This window comes from Salvia miltiorrhiza, chromosome 1 (genome assembly GCF_028751815.1).
Source record: "Salvia miltiorrhiza cultivar Shanhuang (shh) chromosome 1, IMPLAD_Smil_shh, whole genome shotgun sequence".
Taxonomy (NCBI): Eukaryota; Viridiplantae; Streptophyta; class Magnoliopsida; order Lamiales; family Lamiaceae; genus Salvia; species Salvia miltiorrhiza.
The window spans coordinates 61297504-61319742 of NC_080387.1; the positions used below are offsets into that span (position 1 = coordinate 61297504).

Here is a 22239-nt window from a genome sequence, read left to right on the forward strand (position 1 = left end):
TAATTTTAATATATCGAAAAACAAAGTCTTGCTTTTGTATTCACAGTCTGATGAAGAGCGATGATGCTTGCATTTTCCATGCAGACCAATCTCTTAAAAACATGGGCCGACTCTTAACAATTAACTGCCCAATGTTATGGGCCTCAATAAATATTTAGGGTGATTATATACATAGCCTCCATTTTACTCAATGAAGCCTCTAATTTGTTAAAAAATCAAAAATATTAATACATGTACAATTTTGCCCTTATAGCCCCCGGATTAAAACTTTAAAAACAAAATTCTAAAAGCATAAAAAATACGATGGAATTCAATAATGTATAGCCTCAAATTAATAGGAGTAACTGTAAACTGCAAAAGAAACTTTTAGAAGAACACAATACATATTATAGAAAACTCAACACAAAATACTAATTTTATATAATTAAAAGCAGACAAATGAAGGCAAACAGGAAAGACATAGAGTCGATCTTCAGAGAACCAGAGCTTTCCCCATGGCCGCTGCCTCACTACTCTGTAATGCTTTCTAGCCGCCGCCGTTGTCTTGAAACTAAAAATAGCAATCAACAAATCTTATTTCTCTCAGACATGTGTTAATTTATTTCACAGATCGTTTCATTGAGATAACAATGGTGGACACAGTAAGAGATGAAGCGGAAAAAAAAAAAAAAAAAAAAAAACTATTTGTTTTGTTAATATTGGCTTTGTGCAATTTTTTTGCAAAAGACCCCATCATCAAACTGAATCATTAAAAAATTGTCTTCTAAAACTCAAAAATTCAATTTTTTTTAAAATACAGCCCCTATCAAGGAGTTGTTCTACGTCTGCCCCTGTGAGATTGTACACTACACGAAGAAATTTAAAGCTTATGCTGCACTCATATGAAATCCATTTAGTTGACTCTGTTCTCAAATTTTTGTAGTATCTCGAACATTCATAAGCACAACATCTTCAAACAACAAGATAAACAAATCGAAGATGACGTTGAACTTTGTTCTTCCTTATGTTGATGTTCTTCTTCGTGCGTCTATGTCTATGCGTTTCTTCTTCTTCTTCCTGCGTCTATGTGTTTCTTTTCTGGCAGAATCATGTTCTTAAGATTTTGAATTGGGAACTATATTGATGCAGTTATTAGGGTTATTTATAAGTCTTTTAATATTAGATTCATGATGGAATTATAAATTTATCTGTTAAGAGATTGTACGCAATGTTTTTTTGCAATTAACTTTTATAAACTTATTAATTTATTACAAATTTTAAATGGGGGCTATAAGGGTATAATAGTATAATCATAATTAATTTAATTATTTTTTTAAATAAGTGGCTATGATGAGAAAATTGGGGGCTGTGTTTAAAATTACCCAAATATTTATTATACACGCTATAGCGCTGGTAAGGAAATAAAGTATTCGGTATGTTTCATTATAAGTAGCTCAAATTTTTTTGACATATAAATTAAAAAAAATATCTAAATTGGTTAAAAATAATAAGGTCTACATTCTTTTAAAGGTTAACTTTTTCTATTTGTGGTAACAGGCCACTTATAATAGGATGGTCCAAAGTAGAATACAAGTCACTTTTAATGGGACGAATGGAATAATAAACTAGTACTAGTATTTTCTAATGTAATTATATTTTTTTTAATACTGCAATAATAATAATAATAATAATAATAATAATAATAATAATAATAATAATAATAATAATAATAATAATAATAATAATAATAATAATAATAATAATAATAATAAAAATTAAAGAACCCTGAATACTTGTTCGACATTCCATAGATATGGACTAAATGGATGTCTAGAATTCACTTTCATGTTAAATAATGTATTTTTTTGAATATGCAATGACTCATCTTTCGTTATACTGCATTTTATATATCATAATAATGCATATTATATATTTTTAGTATGTATTTGTTAATGGCATCCATAGATCATACATATATCCATAGGCAAGATTGGTTTTAAGTTAAATTAAGGATAAACATTTATTTGATCATTCCCCTTAGGTTTATATAAAAACTAAATTCCATTATAATTAACTTAAAGACACGCTTATTTATAAAATAAAATAAAATAGTATTTATAATTCATGATATTATTTAGTGACTCGAACCCTAACTTAATAGTATTTATATGTTTTATTGTCAGAGAAAGGGAGTTTTTTTTTTCAAATGATAAAAATTGCAACTTTTTTCGAACTTCATGTATTTTTTGGCCATACCCTCTTTAAAAAACTAAATTGTTTTTGATTCCATACAAATGAAAAGAAATGTGGGAGATTGTTAGGATCCTTACTGAATAGCACGTGAACCACTGGAAGAAGGGAAAGCCCGTGTAGCTAAACAACCTTGATTTATTTGAATGGACCAAAATCGTTCCATTCCTAACAAGTTGACCACTTTCTTTCTCCCATTTCCACTCTCGCCTCTCACAGAGTTCTTGCATACTCCCCACATCACTATCTTTATTTATTTAATTTCACCATTCTTCCCTTAAATTTAAGGGGAAATCCAATCTTATTTAAGGATGAAATATGGAGAAGATCATTCACAGTAGTCGAAGGTTCATTCTACACATAAGGATTAGAAAAATCACAAGCACTGTTTTTTAAAATAAGATATTATAACTGCGAGAATATAATGATAGCTATGAAATACAAGTTTTATTGTAGATCAAGTAATAGTATAATTATCTTGCAATATATCAATATAAAATTTATATACTGCATACATCATACGAATCGCGTTTGACCGTTTCATCGTTCGTTGTCCCATAATTATAGGGATGGGCATTTGCGTCCATATATAGTTGCCACCCATCTCGTTGTTTAAAACAATAAAATGTGATTTAAAATAATTCATATTTTGAAACCATATAATATGCGACACTTTGAAAAATATATCAACATAAAACAGCTGTAGATAAGGTTTATTTTTGGGGACAGAGAGTGACATTTATCAAGGATGTTGGAATGCGAGCAAAACATATTATACAGTAAGCATATAGCGTAGTAACTAATTTCAAACATCAGAATCTTGGTAGGCCAATTTTGGAAATTTAATATGCTCTCTAGGTAGACCCAAAATAGTAAATATTTAGATGCACCAAATCCCTCATAGATTTTGCTGTACAAAACAAAATAAGCATTCTATTTGTTGCGCAACAACTACATAATAATAATAATAATAATAATAATAATAATAATAATAATAATAATTCGTACTAACATGAATTGGTAAAGACATCCCTGTACAGTTGCCATATACCTAAAATAACCAGTATCTTGAACTGAATAATAGTATGTAATTCCACAAAAAGGGAAATAAAAATCTGATTTTGATTCTCCTCCACTGTTTGATCATCACGCTTGATCCGAAACTAACGCTTTTGAAAGGCTAAGCACTTGCAATTTGCTCGAACATCGCTAAGTGTCTGCAAATATTCAATAAATCGACTTATATAAGTGTTATTTTCATTAGGCAGCTCGATTTAAAAAGTAAGCGTCCTCAATCATTACACACTCATATATACCTTGTATTGTTTCTGGAGGGCTTTGATATACTCGACAGCTAAATCTAACATGTCTGATGTGTTGGTTTGCTGCACCACCAAATAAAACCAAACCTTATTTTCTCAGAAAGAAAATATACTCCATTTTCTGTCCGAAAAATTGGCCAATACCTCATCCATGTTTGGAACAAGCTCCTGCAACTTCCTCATCCTCTCACTGATTCTAGTCCTCCTAACCTGTACTATAACAGAAAACAGTCTTATATTCATATCATAATTGTTTCTTGATTCTTGAAAAACCAGAAAAACAAATTTGTGCATTAATTGTATTTCCGGGATGATAAAATGTATATACCCTCTCTGCAATGCTTCGTGGATGAGTGGCGCAGCCGCGCTTGGCACGAACTTTGCAAGGAACTGTGTCTTGAAGCTGCATTAGCTTCTCCATAGCAGCCATTTCTGATGAAGTCTTAGGCAGACTTAGGTGGTGTGACAGAATATTTGGCCTATTTCCAGTCTCACATCTCTGGTTTAATTTGAATTAGTTTTACTCCATTACACAACATTCAAGATTTCCAAAAAAACAAACAACAGCAATATATGATGTGTGATCTACCTCATTATTATTCACAAACAGGTTCGGATCACAATCCAGCTCCCTTTTGATGCCACTATTATTGAAATTCTCTGCAAAATACGAAGAATCGTTCCAAGAAGCAAATGGGAATCCAGAACTGAAAATTAAACTGTGATCACCACTGCCATTTCCGACCTTTGCCTCATCAACAAGGGCATTCTCGCTCTCAAACTCTGAGATACGAGATAAGGAAGAGGGCGACACACGAGAGCAGTTCATGTGGTTCTTGAACCTATTCGAAGACGGGCTTAAATCTCCATCACCACCCACTCTGTAGCTTCCAACACCTCTCACCCCTGAATACCCTAAACCAATCCAAAATTATGTTATTACCAATGCAAGATCTCATGCCAAACATCTATCAAGTTTCTCATAAAGTATCATTATTGTCAAATGAAAAACAGAATCATCCAAAAATATAGACTTTCAACTTCAAGACTTGGATCCAATATTCAAGAACCAAGGCTATATATTACACCACAGCTACAAACTTGGCGGAAAATATTTTTTGTTTCCCCAAATGAGCACTGCAGACAACAAACATGTATATCTCCCCAACACGGACAACATTCTCAAAAATCATTCACTAACAACAACTTGAAGAAAACAAACAAATGAATCTAACAAAAACCACTTAAAAATATATGAGTACCATTTTGAGAGTTGAGGTGAGAGAACAATCCAGCAGGAGAGCTGTTCTGCCGCATAAGCCCCTGATTTTCCCGCGCAATGGAGGTCAGACCTCTATACCCCAATTGAGCTCCACTTTGCCTCGGATACTGCGGCGGCAGCTGCGAATTCGCACCTCCAAATCTATTACCGGAACCCTTACCATCATCAACGTCGTCGTTTTCAGCCGCCGCATTCACGCCATCCATTTCATCGGAGCAGAATCTCGAAAACCCCAATTTCGCACCCTTGTCTGTGAAATTTTCGAGCAGAGAAGTGGGAGCAGACCTAAATCTCAGCAGCCCAGAACTGTTCTGGCTGCAGGCGAGCTGCTGTCGGTAGTCGGATTCCATTAATGGAAGCTGCTGCTGCTCTTCTTTCTGCTTGCGATTCGGTGGAAATATAGGGCTCGGATCAGAAGATAATGCATGGGAATCACCATACATTCCTCTCTTTTTTCCCCTTCTTTTTGTCGAATTTATCCCTCGAGAAAATTCTTCAAGTCTCTTTCAGCCGAAACGTTGGAACCGCTTGTTGTTCAAGCTGTTGGGAGGCTGAAATCTTGTCGTTGAAGCAACAAAGATCTGTTCTTTTTAAGGGTTTTGTGGCAAAGATAATTTATTACAGAGTTCGAGCAGGAAATTGACTTGTTTGTTTGGTAGGAATGGTGAAGCTGAATGGTTTGGAGATGATGGAGATATCTCTCTCTCTCTCTCTAATCTAGTGTTAAATTTATAGAAGGTGGAGTAAGATGAGGTCTGTCTAGGCATGGACCTTTTTTGGGATGAGAGAGGAAATTATAAAAGAGGAAGGTAGTTGCAGCCTTTTACTCTACACTTTCTTCTTTGAGAAAGGACCTTTGAGTTGAAACTAAAACAAATGATATAACATTTCTATTTTAGGGGTTGTTTTTTGTTCCTAGGAAATATGCAAAATCAGTATGTTTTGGAAGTTTGTACAGTTTCTGTTTTTGTTTTAGTATTTTATTTTATTTGAGTTGCAAGTGAAGGCATCATCTCATTAATTTGATATGCAAAAGAACGTAGGGAGTAGTAATTAATTGGAAGACAATAATACACTTAATTTTTCAGTTGAGAATAAGAAAAAATAGATTAGTGTTTTATGAGCTTTTTTACGTAAACTTAGGGGGGTGTATTCATTGTGGATTTCCACAGATTTTAAAAAGTCCATGGAATTTAAATTTCATGGAATTCACATAGATTCCAGATGACTTTCAAAGAATTCGTGGTTGGATTTCACCCGATTTTCACTGATTTTCGAAGACTTTAGGGGATAATTCTGGAATTGAATTCCATGAAAACCAACACCCGCTGAGTCCCAGCACCGCTGGAAACCCAGCGACCGCTGGGAATCCAGCGAGCGCTGGAAACCCAGCGACTGCTGGGTTCCAGCGACCGCTGGAAACATCAAACACCATAGTTCATATTACCACCACTACTACTGACATTAGATCCTGCACCAGCAGCCCCAATAGCTGAGTTCACCAAATCACTAAGTTGTGGATATATATGATTGGCCAATATATATGTTGGCCATCATTTAAGGGAGACCCACCATGTTTACAAACAAAATGTACGGTCTGGTGTAATTTTATCTTACTTCGCTGTGGTCAAAGGCTGCCATCAGTGAGAAGACAAATGGAACCCAGCGATTGCTGAGTTCCAGCGGTCGTCGCTGGCTTCTTGGCCGCGGGCGCTGGAACTCAGCACTCGCTTAAAATTTCATGGATTTCAATTCTCGTGGTTCTTGGCCGGATTTCGTCGTGTGTATTTTTTGGATGAAATTCATGAAAGTCATTCCGGATTTTAAGTCAATGGAATAACGAATACACCTAAATTTGTATGGATTTTAAAAAGTCTTGAACGAATACACCCAGATTTATAAGGACTTTTAAAAGTCTTGAACGGATACACCCAGATTTCTGCAGACTTTTAAAAATCTTGAACGAATACACCCAGACTTTTAAAATCCATAGAAATCCATCAAATTCCACAACGAATACACCCCCCTTAATCTTTTTGGTCGGACTGTTCTGATCGAATAGTGCAATTCGAATTCGAATGTGTCATATTCGATGTAATGATATATGTCACGAATAATTTCAAAAAAATAAAATAAATATAAATAGGAAACACTTTATCTTGGAATTATTTGTGTAGAAGCATGTCAAAATTGTAAAAAATCTTATCTTGAAAGTCAAAACTCTATTTTGGGGAATCAAACGCAGCTGTTGAGGGGACTAATAATTGTGTTGATGATAAATCACATGGAATATATGTATCCTATGCCAAAAGTTTCCATACAAAATAGTGCTTTTTATCATTTGTAATGAAAATTTTGCAACATGGATTTTTGAGTAATCGACATCACTACATATAAGAGAAAAATTCGAATATATTTAAAATTGAGCACTGAAAGAATCTATATGAAACGAATATTAGTATTTAATTGTATATTGGAGATAAGAGGCACACTGAATAATTACTTGAATTGGTTAATAAAAATTTAGTTAAATTCATTCTAATTCAATTATAAATGTGTGGATAAATAAAAATCCTAGATACAGATAAAAGTGTGGATAAATAAAAACACTAGATAAAGAAAATATAAAACAGAAAATAAATGGCAAGACTTTGTTGTGACAACGTGTCAGATTCTCAGGCATTTTATAACTGTATAATCACCTAGCCCCCCCTCCCCCCAGATGACAAAGCGGTGAAAATCGCTTGTAAAATATCCTGCACCATATATTTTTTATAATGTTCAAATAGTGCATACATAGTTATGTAATTTTAACTTCTAAATCACTTCGAATAATAATTCTAAGAATATCGAAATATGCTCCATTCCAATGATTCCAAAAAATTGCGAAAAGGTATAAAGGTGAAGTTAAAAAATCATTTTTTATTTAATTTCATAATTCCAAAAATTTCGAAAAAATAATGGAGTACTTTACTTTTAAAATTGGGTATTTTCGGGGTTACCAACTAAAAAAATACTATTACAACTATTTAATACACGCTGATATTTATTTATGTATGTGTGGCACGTTGAAAAAGAAATAATTAGGAGAAAATATTTACATCTGCAAGTCTTTTGGAAACCAATTGGTGACAAAGAGAACAAGGATGAAAGGAAGATGAATCAGAATATATGTATGTGACTGAAGAATCTGAGAGATTCAACTCTGATAAGCATAGAATTCGAATATTATTAGCTAAAGGAATAACATTAATAATCTTTTTTTTTTTTGAAGGAAATAACATTAATAATCTTGGAATTTAATTTTCCATCACAGTTTAATCTCATAACTGATCAGTTATAAAATGCAATATTGTGGAAGACACAAATTTTAATAAAATGCGAGTGAAATTATTAATAAAATAAGATCTAATTTCACTATAAATGTGAATAAAATTGTGTGGATCCTACTATTATTAATGAAAGTGATAAACTTTTAGGCGATGAATCAAAAAAGAAATTGTGACAAATTTCTATAGACGTAGAAAGTAAAATAAATAAAATAAAATATGTAGCCCTTTTCATTATCCATAAATAGTTAAATACAACAACTTAATTTGGACCGATTTTTATTTTTAACATGAACTTTAAAAAGTGTCAAAAAAATACATCAACTTATTGATTGTAGTAATTTTAACACAAATTCTATTTTCGGATAAATAAAAATTTACTTCAAATATCGGAATATTGATCTGGACAAATCGGATTGTAGTAATTTTAACACAAATTCAAATTGTCGAATTATATTACTCCCTCCGTCCCATTAAGCATGATCCATTTCTTTTCGGCACGGGAATTAAGAAATTGATATTTTGTGTGTTAAGTGTGGTAGGTGAATAAAAGGTAAATTTTTTGTCATTTTTAGAAACGGGTCAAGCTTCGTGGAACAAACTAAAAAGAAAATTGGGTCGTGCTTCATGGGACGGAGGGAGTAAATTATAAGACATTTATTTTAATAATTCACAAATTGTATCTATGAAAGCAAATAGAATTCATGTTAAAATTACTACAATCAATAAGTTGATGTATTTTTTGACATTTTTTAAAGTTCATGCTAAAAATCAGAATCGGTCCAAAGTTAGTGTATTTATGCGCCATTCATACTTAGCCAAATTCTAATAATTTGTTTCATTAATATTGCTTCATAATTTTATAACACAAACATATAAATTTTAATATATTATATTTCAAAGTAATAAGCATATAATATTAGTGAGTTTCGGTTGTAATAAATTATAGGAATGAGATTCAAATGATACACTAATGCTTTCATAGGTACAACAATCGTGATGGTTTCAAATATTTTAGCACGTACACTTTTAAAATGTACTTTTTTTTATCCACAAAAAATTTGTCACGTCATAAATAACATAAATTTCAATAAAATATAAGTAAAATTGTTAGTGAAATAAGGATCCCATTTTAAATGTGATTGAAATTGTGTGAATCCTATTATTATAAATAAAAAAAAAAGATAAATTTTTTGTGAACGAACCAAAAAAAAAGAAGTATTACAAGTTTTCAGTGGACGAACATGTATAGTACTATATAAGATATGATAAAATATATTAAAATTGAAGATTGAATTAAATAATTTCTTTCACACTTCAATTGATAAGATGTTTCCCTCAAATTAAATAGGTGATTCGAGTTATAATAGAGAAAATGAGAAATTATTTTCTTTTTTTAAAATAAATAAATAAACCTAATCTCTTTCCATATTGAATACAAAGATTAATTCTCTATTATTCTTGTACTTTTCTGCCGAAGTCTTCGATTTTAAATTGGTGTGCCCTGTGAAACTAATTATATATATATACCAAAGGAAAAAAGGTAAATGTTAGGCCATTTCACTAGAATGGTCCCTACGGAGGAAAAAAAGATTTAAAAAATAAAAGTTGTGCACCCCAATATTATATGGTACTACTATAGTACAAGATCATTTTACTAAAAAAAAAAAATAGTAATAATGAGTGTGAAAGGTACAAGACATTGAGCATTCATTCAAATATTTAGGGTGGATTTTATGTGGAGGGAAACATGGACACGTGGGTGCGCACATTTAGGGTTTTAGAAATCTTGCACTTTTGTTTTCTGCATTATGTATAGTTTACGACTCAATTATAGATAGCTATAGAATTCCGTATCTATTTTTTTATGTTCTAATATCATGTTTCATTTTTAATGTTTGGGATATCAAGATCATGGTTGTGTTAATAGGCAAAAATGCCCACTCTCTTATCTTATTTTGTAAAAATGCTCTCTCTTATCATACAAAGCATTCTATGCCCTAATTATATGAAGTACCTATTTTACCCTTTGATGTTGATGGGTGTGCTTGGTTTTTTGTGAAAGTCTTACACATTTGATCGATTTGACAGCTATCAGTCATAAAAGTCAACGATTTGACAGTTATCAGTCAAGAGTGCATATGACCGTGGGTGGCTAGATTATGTGTCCGCCGGCGGACACATGATTTTACCGGGCGGACACATCATTTTATCGGCCGGACACATGATCTGCCACCCAAATCATGTGTCCGATCGATAAAATAATGTGTTCGCCCGGTGAAATTATGTGTCCGCCCGGGCGGACACATGATCTAGCCGTTCATTGTTCATATGTATTCGACTGATAGCTGTCAATTCGTTGACTCTTATGATTGATAGTTGTCAAATCGGTCAAATGTGTAAGACTTTTACATAAAATCAAGCAAACCCATCAAATCAAGGGGTACTTAAAGAATAGGGCATAGAATGCTTTGTATAATAAGATAGGGCATTTTTACAAAAAAAGATAAGAAAGTGGGCATTTAAAATTTTTACTCATCATCGTTTATGCATACTGCTATTTATACTCCCTCCATCCACCGTATTATTTCCACATCATCGAAGAAACGAATTTAAATAATAATAATAATAATAATAATACATCCTTCATCACCAAAAAGTTTGTCCTAATTACCTTTTTGGATATCCCAAAAATTACCCCAATCTTTTTATTTTCTATTTTTGTACATGACCTCACCATCTACTTTATAATTACAATTTACGACCCTTTAAACACTATTTTTGTACATGATCCCATCATCAAATAACTTTTTATTAATTTTTATTAAAATTCGTGTTGTTCCTCTTAGGGCGAACTTTTAAAGGGTGGAAGAAGTAGTTGATAATAATGAGTATTAGTGTAAATAGAGTTTGAATCTCATTATAAATACGTGGAAGAAAATAAAATATTATATGTACTCTATTATTAAAAATGAAAATGAAAATGATATTGTAAATATACTAAAATATACTAGAATGAAGTATATGTACCATAATAATAAGGGTATAGTAATTTGCATTCTATTCCACTAATGCACGATTATTATTATTATTATTATTATTATTATTATTATGCCTTCACATAATATAGAACTAAAATTAATCACGCCATATTATAGAAAAAGAGAGTTCACTGATTATACTCAAATTTCTTGGCGGTTTTCGAAGTCCAAGGCACTACCATAAATGAACTGAAATAATTGAGATAGCTACCACAAGTTAAATAACTGTGCAAGGCAATAAATTAGCCGAAATAATTGAGATTCCAACATGCCTATTTCCTACGGCATAAGATGATGATGCTTTCCAATAAGAAAAAAGAGAAAGAAAAGAAAACGAACAAAGTCTTGGACTGCGTTTTCTATTATTTTTATTCATAATTCTACTCATCTTCGACTCCAATTGCAAGTGCAACTCGGCATCTCATTCAACAATAATATGGGATAATGAGATTTAGTCCATTCCTTTCATTACAAATATTTCAATTTTTTTAACACAAATACTCATGTACAATTAGTTGTATCATACAATTAATTTCCATAATGACACTACTTTATTTGAAAAATGACAATATTTAAGAATATTTCAATATACAAATGACACTTGAAGATTTTCAAGTGTCATTTATATGTTGAAGTAGTGTTATTCAAAAACTAGTTGCACGGTGCAATCGGTTGCACGGGAGAGTGCCTCTTTCCTTAATAAAATATTTCATTATAAATGTTTCATTTTTTTGACAATATATATTCTCTCTCTATACCTAATATTTAAATAATTTTCATCAATTCACATTATCTATTTTTTACACATTTCTTAATTTTCGTGCCAAAAGTATTGAGACATTTGTAATGAAATAGAGGGAGTATCATTTATGCAAGTCGCAACAAATATCGGACTACGAACAGAATTCTTTCTTTCCTAATCACACATTGATCACATGGTTCCTCCGTCCAAAAAAAAAACAATAGGGCATAATAATTACTCCCTCCGTCCCTGAAATAAGTTCCTCTTTTTCCTTTTTGGGACGTCCCCCAAATAAGTTCCTTTTTTTTTCTTTCCCTTTTTGGACAACTACCCCACCACTAATAATACTTTATTTATTCTTACTTTTCACTTTTTCACCACTCTCAATACTAATTATAACACTTTTTCACCTTTTCACCACTCTCAATACTAATTAGTATAACATATTTTTATCCACTATCAATACACTTTATCATTTTTCCTTAAAACCCGTGCCGTCCCCAAAGAGGAACTTATTTTGGGGACGGAGGGAGTACTATGTTTATGTTTGATGTCCATGGAAAATGGGGTACTTTTCCTTTTAATATAGGGTTATTAGCGCCTAAATACACCAACTTTAGGAATAATTTGGTTTTGCACATGAACTTTGAAAGGTATAAAATAATACATAAACTTTAATGTTGTAGCAATTTTATTACAAATTCAAATATTAGATATTCAAACTCCATAAAAATCTTACGATTTACGGGTTTAGAGATTTCTTATACAATATCTTTTAAAGATATCCTATACGATGTCATTGTTTAAAACGTCCGATGAATATACGTCGATATTTCGACTTGCCACGTCAGCTTTAATTTGAGCAAAATTTGAATTTGTGATATCGTATGGGACATCTCTAAAAGATAGTATCATATAAGATATCTCTAAACCTGTAAATCGTAAGATTTTTATGGAGTTCGAATATATAATATTTGATTTTTTGATAAAATTGCTATAACATTAAAGTTCATTGATTTTTTAACACCTTTTAAAGTTTATGTGCAAACCCTCAAAATTGGTGTATTTAGGCGCTAATAACCCTTTAATATGTGAAACCACTTCTCTTTTTTATATTTTATTCTTATAAATATTTTTTATTTACAAAAAAAGAAACCTTTAATTCAATCTCAACCACTCATTTCATACAATAATGAAACTTTTTTTTTCAATAATCACTCATTTTATTAAAACATGTGCCCAAAGAATATGCTTTATTTTTTGTGAACGAATGGAGTATATATTTGAGATAACTTTTTTTACAAAAAAGAAAAAAACTCTTTTCACTCTAAGCAAGCCTCGTTACCATAAATCTAATCTTGATACTAATTTTCAATCAAATAAGTTATAATATTTTAGTAGAAACTTTGAGGGTGTGTTCTCTTTGATACGAGTAATTTTCAATCAAATGAGTAATATCGGTTCGACGGAAAGACGTGGGATGTTCAAGCGTTAATCAGTGAGATTAAGGTTAGGTTTTGGTGTTGGATTAAGACCTTCAAGTTGAGTAACGCTGATGTTAGCTTCTCATCTTGGATGTCACCGTGTTTTGACCTTCATGCGCTGTAACTCTTTGGCATTTCTGGTGCCATTTTTTCGGTCTTTTATAAAATCCTTTTTCTGATCAAAAAAAAAATATCGGACATAATTCACTAGCAAGAATATTTAGAGAAAGAGCACGGACAATTATGAAAGCATTGAAATTAACAAGTATCGTGAAACGACCAACTTCGACGGTAAAGAAATTGTGGAAGCTTAGAATTGAAGTGAAGGTTGATAAAACTGAACTGAAGTGAGGTGAAATGCGTATATAAACGAAAATAAGGATTTAATTTGATTGCAGAAAAATTAATTTTAACTTGAGCCTGTGAATATAAAATAAAATAGTAGTAATATTTTACTTATGTTTTATTACTCCATCTGTTTCACAGAAACATGAATAATTTGCTATTTTGGGATGTCTCATAAAAATATAAATATTTTTATTTTCGTATACTAACCTTTTATTTTTTATCTCTCTTTTTCACACTTGTTCACAAAAAAACCATCATGGTCTACCGCTACTTTTCCTCAATATACTCATTACTCTCATAACACTTTATAAAGTGAGACCTATTTTCCATTTACAATAACTCTCAATTAATATTTTTTAAGAACCGTGTCATTTTTAATTGGTCATACTTTTATGAAACGAAACGAAGAGAGTATAATTTTATATGGGCTATAGTAAGGAAAATGGGAGCTTTAAATAAAATTATCTTTCATCGGAACATATGGGTCCCAATTTTTAGAATTCGGCCCAGCCCAAAAGTTTCCAGTATCGAGGTAGCAGGAACTTACAAAACAACAACCCCCAATCCAAAAATATGTGGGCCTAATTTGCCTCATCACCCAACATGCATGGCACTGAATTTCCAAAAATGTATATCCTCAATTTAGGTTGCGCTTATTTTGATTCAAAATTTTTGATAAAAAATAATTAATAGAAAAAATAAAAAAACATTAATTTTTTTTCTCTCTTTTTATTATATATTTACTATAAATAAAATACATTTATCCTATACTTTCTTACTTTGTTGGAAATAAGTGGATAAATTTTTCACATTTATTTAAAATGTTGGAAAATATTTTCACACCATTCTCCAAAGATATAGTATTATCAAATATCGAAGAGAAAAAGAGTAAAAAAGAATTATCTGAGAAAAATTTTCACATTATTTCGGGAAAAAAATATATCATAATAAATATGTAAAAATGGTGAAAAAAATACAGAAAATATATATATTACTCCCTCCGTCCCTCAAACATCTTTCTCTCTTTCCATTTTGGTCCGTCTCCAAAACATCTTCCTAATTAACCTACTATTGAAAATAATTTCACTCACTATTACAGTATTACTCTTACGATCTTCACTTTTTGTGAGATCATTCTCCATTCATCTAATACATAACTAACTTTTATTGAAACTCGTGTCACCCTCTCTTAGAAAGATGTTTGAGGGACGGAGGGAGTATCATTTTTTCATCAAATTAAACAATCCCTTACAGAAAAATCCTAACTGAAGTACTACCGCACACAAAGAGAGATCAAATATTGCAATATTTGGAGCTTTTCGTAAATCTGATTCTTGCAATAAATAACTTTAACTTACAGCAGCACAATGCTTTTTAAGAAAAAAGAGGTGAAAAAGGGCAGCAATATTTGAGAATTGAGAGAAATAACTATGAAATAGTATTTACTTTAAAAGAAGCATAATTTTGTACTTGCAAACTCCAAAACTGCAGCCATTTTCCTTATTTTACCATAGCTTTATATATAGTTCCATGATTCAGAAAATGACATTTTCATGAACAAATTAATACTACCATGCGCTAAACTGACGCTACTAACATTTATACATGCAGAGATTGGGGAAAATATTCATATCCTCACAACATTAGAAATTAATCATAGATCCTACCAAGACAAACATATCTTTACAACATCACTGCAACTTGATCCGATCTAGGTTGTCAGAAACCGTCCTCATCTTGGGCCGGAGCTCTGGATCGCGCTCCGTACAGTTTAGGGAAACGTGAAATGCAGCAACAACCTGCTTCTTGGCACGAGCCTCATGCAAGAGCGCAGGGTCTATGATCTCCGACAACGGCCTCTCTTCCCGGAAAACCCTTCTCACCCGGCTCTCGAGCCCCTCCTCTCCATCATTGTTGGGGGCTCGGCCCGTCAGGATCTCCATGACCAAGATCCCGAACGCGTAGACATCGCACTTTTGGTTGACTTTGACCCCCACGCCCCGAGCTTCTGGGGCCACGCACATGATGTTTGTTGAGGCTGGAGTTTTGGGAGTTACCAGGTTAGGCTTCCGGCAAGTGGTGCCCGCCGACTTCGAGAGGGCCGGGACGAGACGGGACTGGCCGAAGCCGGAGATGTACGGCTTTAGGTCGTCGTCGAGGAGGATCTTCGACGATTTGAGGCTTCCGTGGACATACTTTCTAGGGCTGCACTCATGAATGTGCATCAGACCCCTTGCAGTTTCTTGAATGATCCTGAGCCTTGCAGCCCAGTACAGCGGAGGCGCCGAGTTCCCCACTCCGCCTGCACCAGAAAATGAGGAAAAGCTAAGGTTATCCTAATCAAGATTTCGAGTTCTACAAAACCACATTTTGATTAGGTGATGCTGCATTGTTGTCTGAACTAAGCAAGAAGAGGACAACTACATTAATGCATCTGCGAAGAACATTAACTATGTATCTTGCCAAGAAATGTTGAATCATCTAAAAGGCAATGAAGCAGCATAGTACTGATCTAGCTTAGGAAAAGAGTGTCCTGAACAAACCAACAAAGAACAGTTCAAATTATTGATGGTGCTGTGTGCGTGTGTTGGCCTACCAGAAGGTGGTTAATGCCCAAGGCCTGAGGTCCTGGGTTCGAGTCCACCGCCGTGCAGTCTTTAAATTTCTTTATTTACTTGTATAATTTATCAAAAAAAAATTTTATTGATGGTGATAATTTATTTTTTGCAGAACTGTGTTGATGGCATGGTACTACACCCATTGGCTTGCTCTAAAGCTCGTCCAGATAAGTTTGTGCACGTGAAACTCCACAGAAATTTCAACATTCTACCCTACTCGACACGAGCAGAAAACTAGAAGAGAAATGGCAAGAATTATGGAATATGCAGAAGCAGCAAGTGAATGCAAAAGTGTTTTTTCTTAAGTTTATCTTGTTTGAAACCAGAGATACAGAAAAAGCAAGTTGAAATATGGTGTCTGATTATTCATTAAATTCAAAACAAACACTCTTTCGTACTCAAGTGTGGTCCTGATGATCATCATTGAAGGCCTTATAGTGTGATGTGTGGTCCGATAGTTGTTCGATGTTCGAACCCTACACCTACAACCACCACCAATCTACCACATACCTTCTACATTCTGAAGTTTATGATTGCTTGTTTTGGTCTTTCTTTTTGGTTGTCAAAGAAGTCTTTCTACAATGAGGATATTCCTACTTAGTGTTCATCAATCTTTTTATGTTTGGCCTCAAAAAAACAAAATGGTGTAAAAGCAGAGAATTTGATGTTCCAAGACCCCTAGCAGGAGTTCCTACAAGAATCTATACTTTCTAAAAAGTTGAATGAAAAACATGCAAAATATGTTGCACATTTAGCCCACGTTTGGTTGGATGTTTTTAGAAGTTGGAAAGAGAATCAAGTAATTGAATCCATTTCTTGTTGTTTGGTTTGGGTAATGAGATAATCATTACCCTTACTTGAGAGTAACTCAATCACCCAATTTGTTACCCCTCAAAATAGAGGGGAAACAAAAGAAAGGGAATCCCTTACTAATATTTCCTTTCCATTGTTAAACCAAACACTCAATAAAAGTAATGGTTATTGTTATCATTCCACTCATTTATTTGATTCCATTCCCTTTCCATTCCTCTACTTGAACCAAACGAGCACTTGGTTTAAAAGGAAGCAAAAATCTTGGTTGTCCTATATCTCTTGTGATGTCAAAATCACATTTTGTTTTTGACAAAAATAATAAACCAAGAATTCTCAAATGGTAATCACCATCATTAATTCAGCAAAAATAAAACTTGCAGAGATCAATCAATCATTTAGCAGATATGTAAACCTCAAACATTATCACACCAAAGCAATGATAATGAAAATCTAAATCAAGAAAATGTAAAATGTCTCACCATGCAATGCATTGTACAAGCTTCCATTGCTGATGAAATCCGAAATGAGCAACTTCTCATCACTGGCATAGTAGTAAGCCCTCAGCCTCACAATGTTGGGGTGCCTCACTTTCCCAATGGCCTCCACCTCCGCCTCGAACTCCTTCAACCTCCATGCCACGTCCCCCTCACTCAGCCGCCTCACCGCCACCACCACCGGAGCAGCCCCCGCCCCCGCCCCCTTCCGACCACCAGCCACCACCCTATAAACTATCCCACTCCTGCTTTTCCCAAGAACATAAGCTGAAGCCCTCAATAAATCCTCCAATTCCAACCCAAACCCTTGATCAATCACAACAAATTTGCCCTTCTTCCCCTCCTCACCCCCAAATTCCACCCCCACCCCCACCCCCACTCCCACACACTCCTTCCCCAACTTCTGCTCCACCTTCCATCTCTTCCTAATCACCCACACTGAAACAGCCACCACTCCAACCACCACAGAAACGCCGGAAATCACCGAAATCGTCACCGACCCGCCGTTGATCTTTCTTCCCTCCACCAGCCCACCGCCGGCATTACCCTCAGGTTTTTGAGGGTTTTCCAAAAATCTCGGATTTTGAGCTTCTGGCACTGTACATGGAGTGCTCAATGGGAACCCACAGAGATAAAGATTCCCTGCAAACGCGGTGGGGCCCTGGTTCAACAGCGACCCTACCTGAGGTATTTTTCCGGTGAGGTTATTACACCGGAGGTCAAGGCTGACCATCACCGGAAACTGCCCAAAACTCAACGGAATCTCGCCGGAAAAAGCATTATACGAAAGATTCAAAGTCCCTTGCAAATGGGTTAGATTGCTCAGCCCTTCGAGAAGCGAGCCGTTGAAATTGTTGGAAGAGATATCAAAATGGACGAGGTTTTGGAGAGTGCCGATCTGCTGCGGCAGGGTTCCACTGAAAAAGTTGTGGGAGAGATCAAGAAAGGCGAGAAATGAGAGCGCGCCGATTTCCGACGGAATGTATCCCGTCAGATTCTTGCTCGAGAGTGAAACGGAGATCACGCGGCGGTGGGCGCGATCGCAGGCGATCCCGGCCCACCTGCACGGGGTTGCGTCGAGCTCCGACCAAGAAATGAGAGCTCTGTTTGGATCTTTGATAATGGCGGCTTTTAGAGCTAAGAGTGAGAGCCCATCTGAGTTGAGTGAAGATGAGAGACAAATGCAGAATGTGGACAAGTAAAAGAGGTTGAAAAGAGCATTCAAGCTTTGCATTATTGCATAAAAATTCAATCTTTATATGCTTGCGAGGAAGAAGCTCAATAAAAATCGAGTCTTTTTTAATGCATTGAGCTCGAAGCCTTGCATGTGACGAGGATTTGGTGGGTTTTGTGAAGAAATGCTTCTGCAACAGGCCCACGAGCTTCAGAAAGAATGCGTATGATTTGAGGTGAGGACCGTGAGTGTGTGTGTGTGTGTGTGGGTGGGATTAATGTGAAGATGGCCAAGAAGAGCCACTCGCTCTCTCTCTCTCTCTCTGATGGTGGGGTGGTTGGTGACGATGATGGGAATAAGGATTTGGTGATTCAATTTGAAAATTAATGGTATTTTCGAGGTAATTTTAATGGAGTAAGTAATGTAGGAATTTGGTTTGAATTGTGCTTTGACGATGGTAGTGATTTCTGGCTTCCTGCTTCTCTAAAAGTCTATTCCAAAATTGAGTGAATACAGTAATTAATGTTTTGGGGATGTGGTTGTTTGTTTTCATTAGTTTTAATTATTTTATGCAATAAAACTTTGATTTTTTTGAGGCTGTATTACACACATTGGGATGAGAGAGGACTCAGAGGAGGTATGAATCTTTGATTTTATTTTATCGGCTGTCTAGATTGGACAGTCTTTTTCTCATGTGATATAACAAGATTACAAGAGTACATTGGTTTTTGTTTTTGGATTTTTGAGTTAAATCCAAATGCTCCAACTCAACTTTTCACTCCTTTCATTTTCTTTCGTTTCATGTGATGATGAGAAATTCCTAATGATATTGAACTCATATATAGTGTGCCAATTATAAATTTATTTATGATCAAGTATATCAAAATATTCTTATTTTTTTATTTTTAAAAAAATTGTCCAGACTAACCAAACGTAAATATAAAAAATTAGATGTGTACTTTACATCTATAATAGATTGGATACGCACTTTTTTTAGCACCAATTGGTTGTGTGCTATTTTTTTCTTTTTGAAACGAATTAGTTGTGTGCTTTTGTTTGGTCAGAATGTGGAGTTCCTAATTTATTAGCATACCTCGTTTAAAATAAATTATATGTATTTAATGAAAATACAAAAGTCAATTCTTTAATAAATAGTAGTAAAATTTCAAAGACCAAATTTATTTTATTTTTATTATAAATAAAGTAGAAAAGTTCAAATCTCTATTTTGAAAATCGAAAAGTACCAAGGGCCCGGATGGAGCATATACGTCTATTTTTACATGTCTCCAAAATCGGATGGTTTAAAGTTAACTTTTAAATGTTTTTGTTGGACCACTCGATAAATATGATCTATTTTTTGAAAAAACTACAAATTATGAAATACATTGAGGAAACTAGAAAAGGGGAAGAAGTCCATAAAAATACGAGAGTTCCTGTCTGTACATTGGAATCATTTAACTGACGAGATACCCTTTTTGTCCTTTTGCCCTGCACAACACTCTCCTCAAACTTCTCATTTATGTGTGCAAATTGTCTACTTTGCCCATATATAATAATTTAACTATAGGATTTTCCGTCAAAAAATAAATAAAAAAATTTAACTACTAAGATTACAAATAAACGGATGAGATCCAATTTTTCATATTTTTGTGTGTCTCACTTATTATTTTAGATAGGAATTTCAGTATTTTTCAGAGTTTGACATAAATCACCATTACATTATTGAGGTCAAATAAATCAAACTCACTTTAGAGCTAGACACAATTTCAGGTTCAGATAGCATATTTATTTATCGAGTTAAAACTATCATAAATTCATCAGACATAGATGGTCTTTTTTTTTTTTTACTAAAAGCGGCTAGGCCACCAATTTAATTACCTAGTTGTTTGGGGATTTGTTTGTAAATAGAGAAAGATGTCTCCACTTGGGGTCATGTGGTGTCGGGAAATGATGCAGCTAAGGGCACATGCTAAATTCCACTTTTTCAGAGAATCTGCGGATATTATTAATTAAGGTTATTTTAGTAAATTCAGCATCTCCTAGAATTCAAATTGCAAAGACTAGAGCAATTGAATAGACATTGGTGGAGGGATGGATTAAAAATAAGAGTCATTTGTAAAAATGCCCTTTTCTTATAAACACTTGTAAAAATACCCTTTTTCATTAAGTGAAAAAGGTCATTTTTACAAGTGTTTATAAGAAAAGGGCATTTTTGCCTATTAACACTTAAAAATAAGTATTTATTGCAGAAAAATAAGGTAGGAGCAATAGTCAAGAAAATACACACTTAAATCTACATATATCACTATGATTCTGTAATCTACATAGATCAAAATCCTAGGATCATTAAGCATTTAACCAACGAATCTCATCCTCGATGATCCCAAGAGCAAGCTCTTGAAAGAACTTCCCTCTATGCTCAAAATTTCTGAACTCATAAAAACTAGTACAAGCTGGACTCAGTAAAATGGCATCCCATACATTAAAAAATAAATTACTTATATGATTAGCTTATATTCGCTACAGTTTAAAACAAAAAAAAATACTTCTTCTGTCCTACTAAGCATAGCTCCTTCCTTTTGGCATGGTTATTAAGTACTTCTAGAAGAGTGATTAAAGGAAAAAAAGTGATAGAAAATAGTGGAATTCACAATTTTTTATGAAATAGAAAGTTTTTTTTTCCGAAAATGACCATTTGTAATGGAACAATCTAAAATGGCAAATGGGACGGAGGAGTACAATTCTTTATTTTGTAGGGGGAAACAAAAAATAAAAAAACAATTCTAATACAGAGTTTCATTCTTGCAGTTGTAGTCAAGGATGAGTTGTAGTCAAGGATGTAGCAGAATTGTCTGAGATAGAAAGCAAAAGCTATGTTTCATATACTACTCAAGTTTTCATTGAATCCTTTTGTAGTAAAGAGAGTTCAAATCTCCATTTAAATTAGAAATATAAGGTAGCTCTTGCATGAATTTTGGATGCATGAGGTTATTACACCGGAGGTCAAGGCTGACAATCACCGGAAACTGCCCAAAACTTAACGGAATCTTGCCGGGAAAAGAATTATACTCCCTCCGTCCCAATAATGAAGTCTCCTTTGTTTTGGGCACGGGTATTTAGGAGAGGTAAAGTTGATGTTAAATTAGTAGGGACCACATAATTAGTGTTTTAATTAATGTTATTTTATTTCTTAATTAAAGCAACCAATTCCTTCTTCCTCCTCCATCTGGAATCCGCCCCAAAACATGCAAGGTCCACCGGCCGCAAACATACACTCAATAGAAACATGCAAGTTCAGCCCCAAAACTCCCTCCTCCATCTGGAATCCGCCGCCGCTGCTGAGGGGCCGGCGAGTCGCCGCCC

The 22239-nt window shown here is 33.9% G+C and overlaps 2 protein-coding genes across 3 annotated transcripts; both read right to left on the reverse strand.

The window, feature by feature from the left end:
- Window positions 1–3188: 3188 nt before the first annotated feature.
- On the reverse strand, window positions 3189–5716 carry LOC131001269 (transcription factor bHLH130-like). Of its 2 annotated transcripts, XM_057927615.1 has the most exons (6): window positions 4814–5716; window positions 4141–4466; window positions 3880–4050; window positions 3696–3761; window positions 3546–3614; window positions 3189–3446 (listed from the first exon to the last, which is right to left on the reverse strand). In XM_057927615.1, exons 1-6 carry the CDS (start codon window positions 5274–5276, stop codon window positions 3393–3395), a joined length of 1149 nt encoding a protein of 382 aa, XP_057783598.1. In that variant the 5' UTR covers window positions 5277–5716; the 3' UTR covers window positions 3189–3392. The 2 variants fall into 2 exon arrangements, with proteins under 2 accessions (XP_057783598.1, XP_057783606.1); XM_057927623.1 differs by lacking the exons at window positions 3189–3446; window positions 3546–3614 and having other exon boundaries at window positions 3699–3766; window positions 4814–5658.
- Window positions 5717–15239: 9523 nt separating this feature from the next.
- On the reverse strand, window positions 15240–19402 carry LOC131001317 (receptor protein kinase-like protein ZAR1). Its single transcript, XM_057927682.1, has 2 exons — window positions 17688–19402; window positions 15240–16079 (listed from the first exon to the last, which is right to left on the reverse strand). Exons 1-2 carry the CDS (start codon window positions 18934–18936, stop codon window positions 15469–15471), a joined length of 1860 nt encoding a protein of 619 aa, XP_057783665.1. The 5' UTR covers window positions 18937–19402; the 3' UTR covers window positions 15240–15468.
- Between the last annotated feature and the right edge of the window lie 2837 nt (window positions 19403–22239).

Excerpts from the sequence above, each read along its gene's own strand:
- LOC131001269 (XM_057927615.1), bottom strand. The coding sequence starts at position 5,276 with ATGTATGGTGATTCCCATGCATTATCTTCTGATCCGAGCCCTATATTT. Across the intron at positions 3,615-3,695 it reads TTGTTCCAAACATGGATGAG|CAAACCAACACATCAGACAT; the intron begins GTATTGGCCAAT and ends TTGGTGGTGCAG. Across the intron at positions 3,447-3,545 it reads CCCTCCAGAAACAATACAAG|ACACTTAGCGATGTTCGAGC; the intron begins GTATATATGAGT and ends GAATATTTGCAG.
- LOC131001317 (XM_057927682.1), bottom strand. The coding sequence starts at position 18,936 with ATGCAAAGCTTGAATGCTCTTTTCAACCTCTTTTACTTGTCCACATTC. Across the intron at positions 16,080-17,687 it reads CTTGTACAATGCATTGCATG|GCGGAGTGGGGAACTCGGCG; the intron begins GTGAGACATTTT and ends TTTCTGGTGCAG.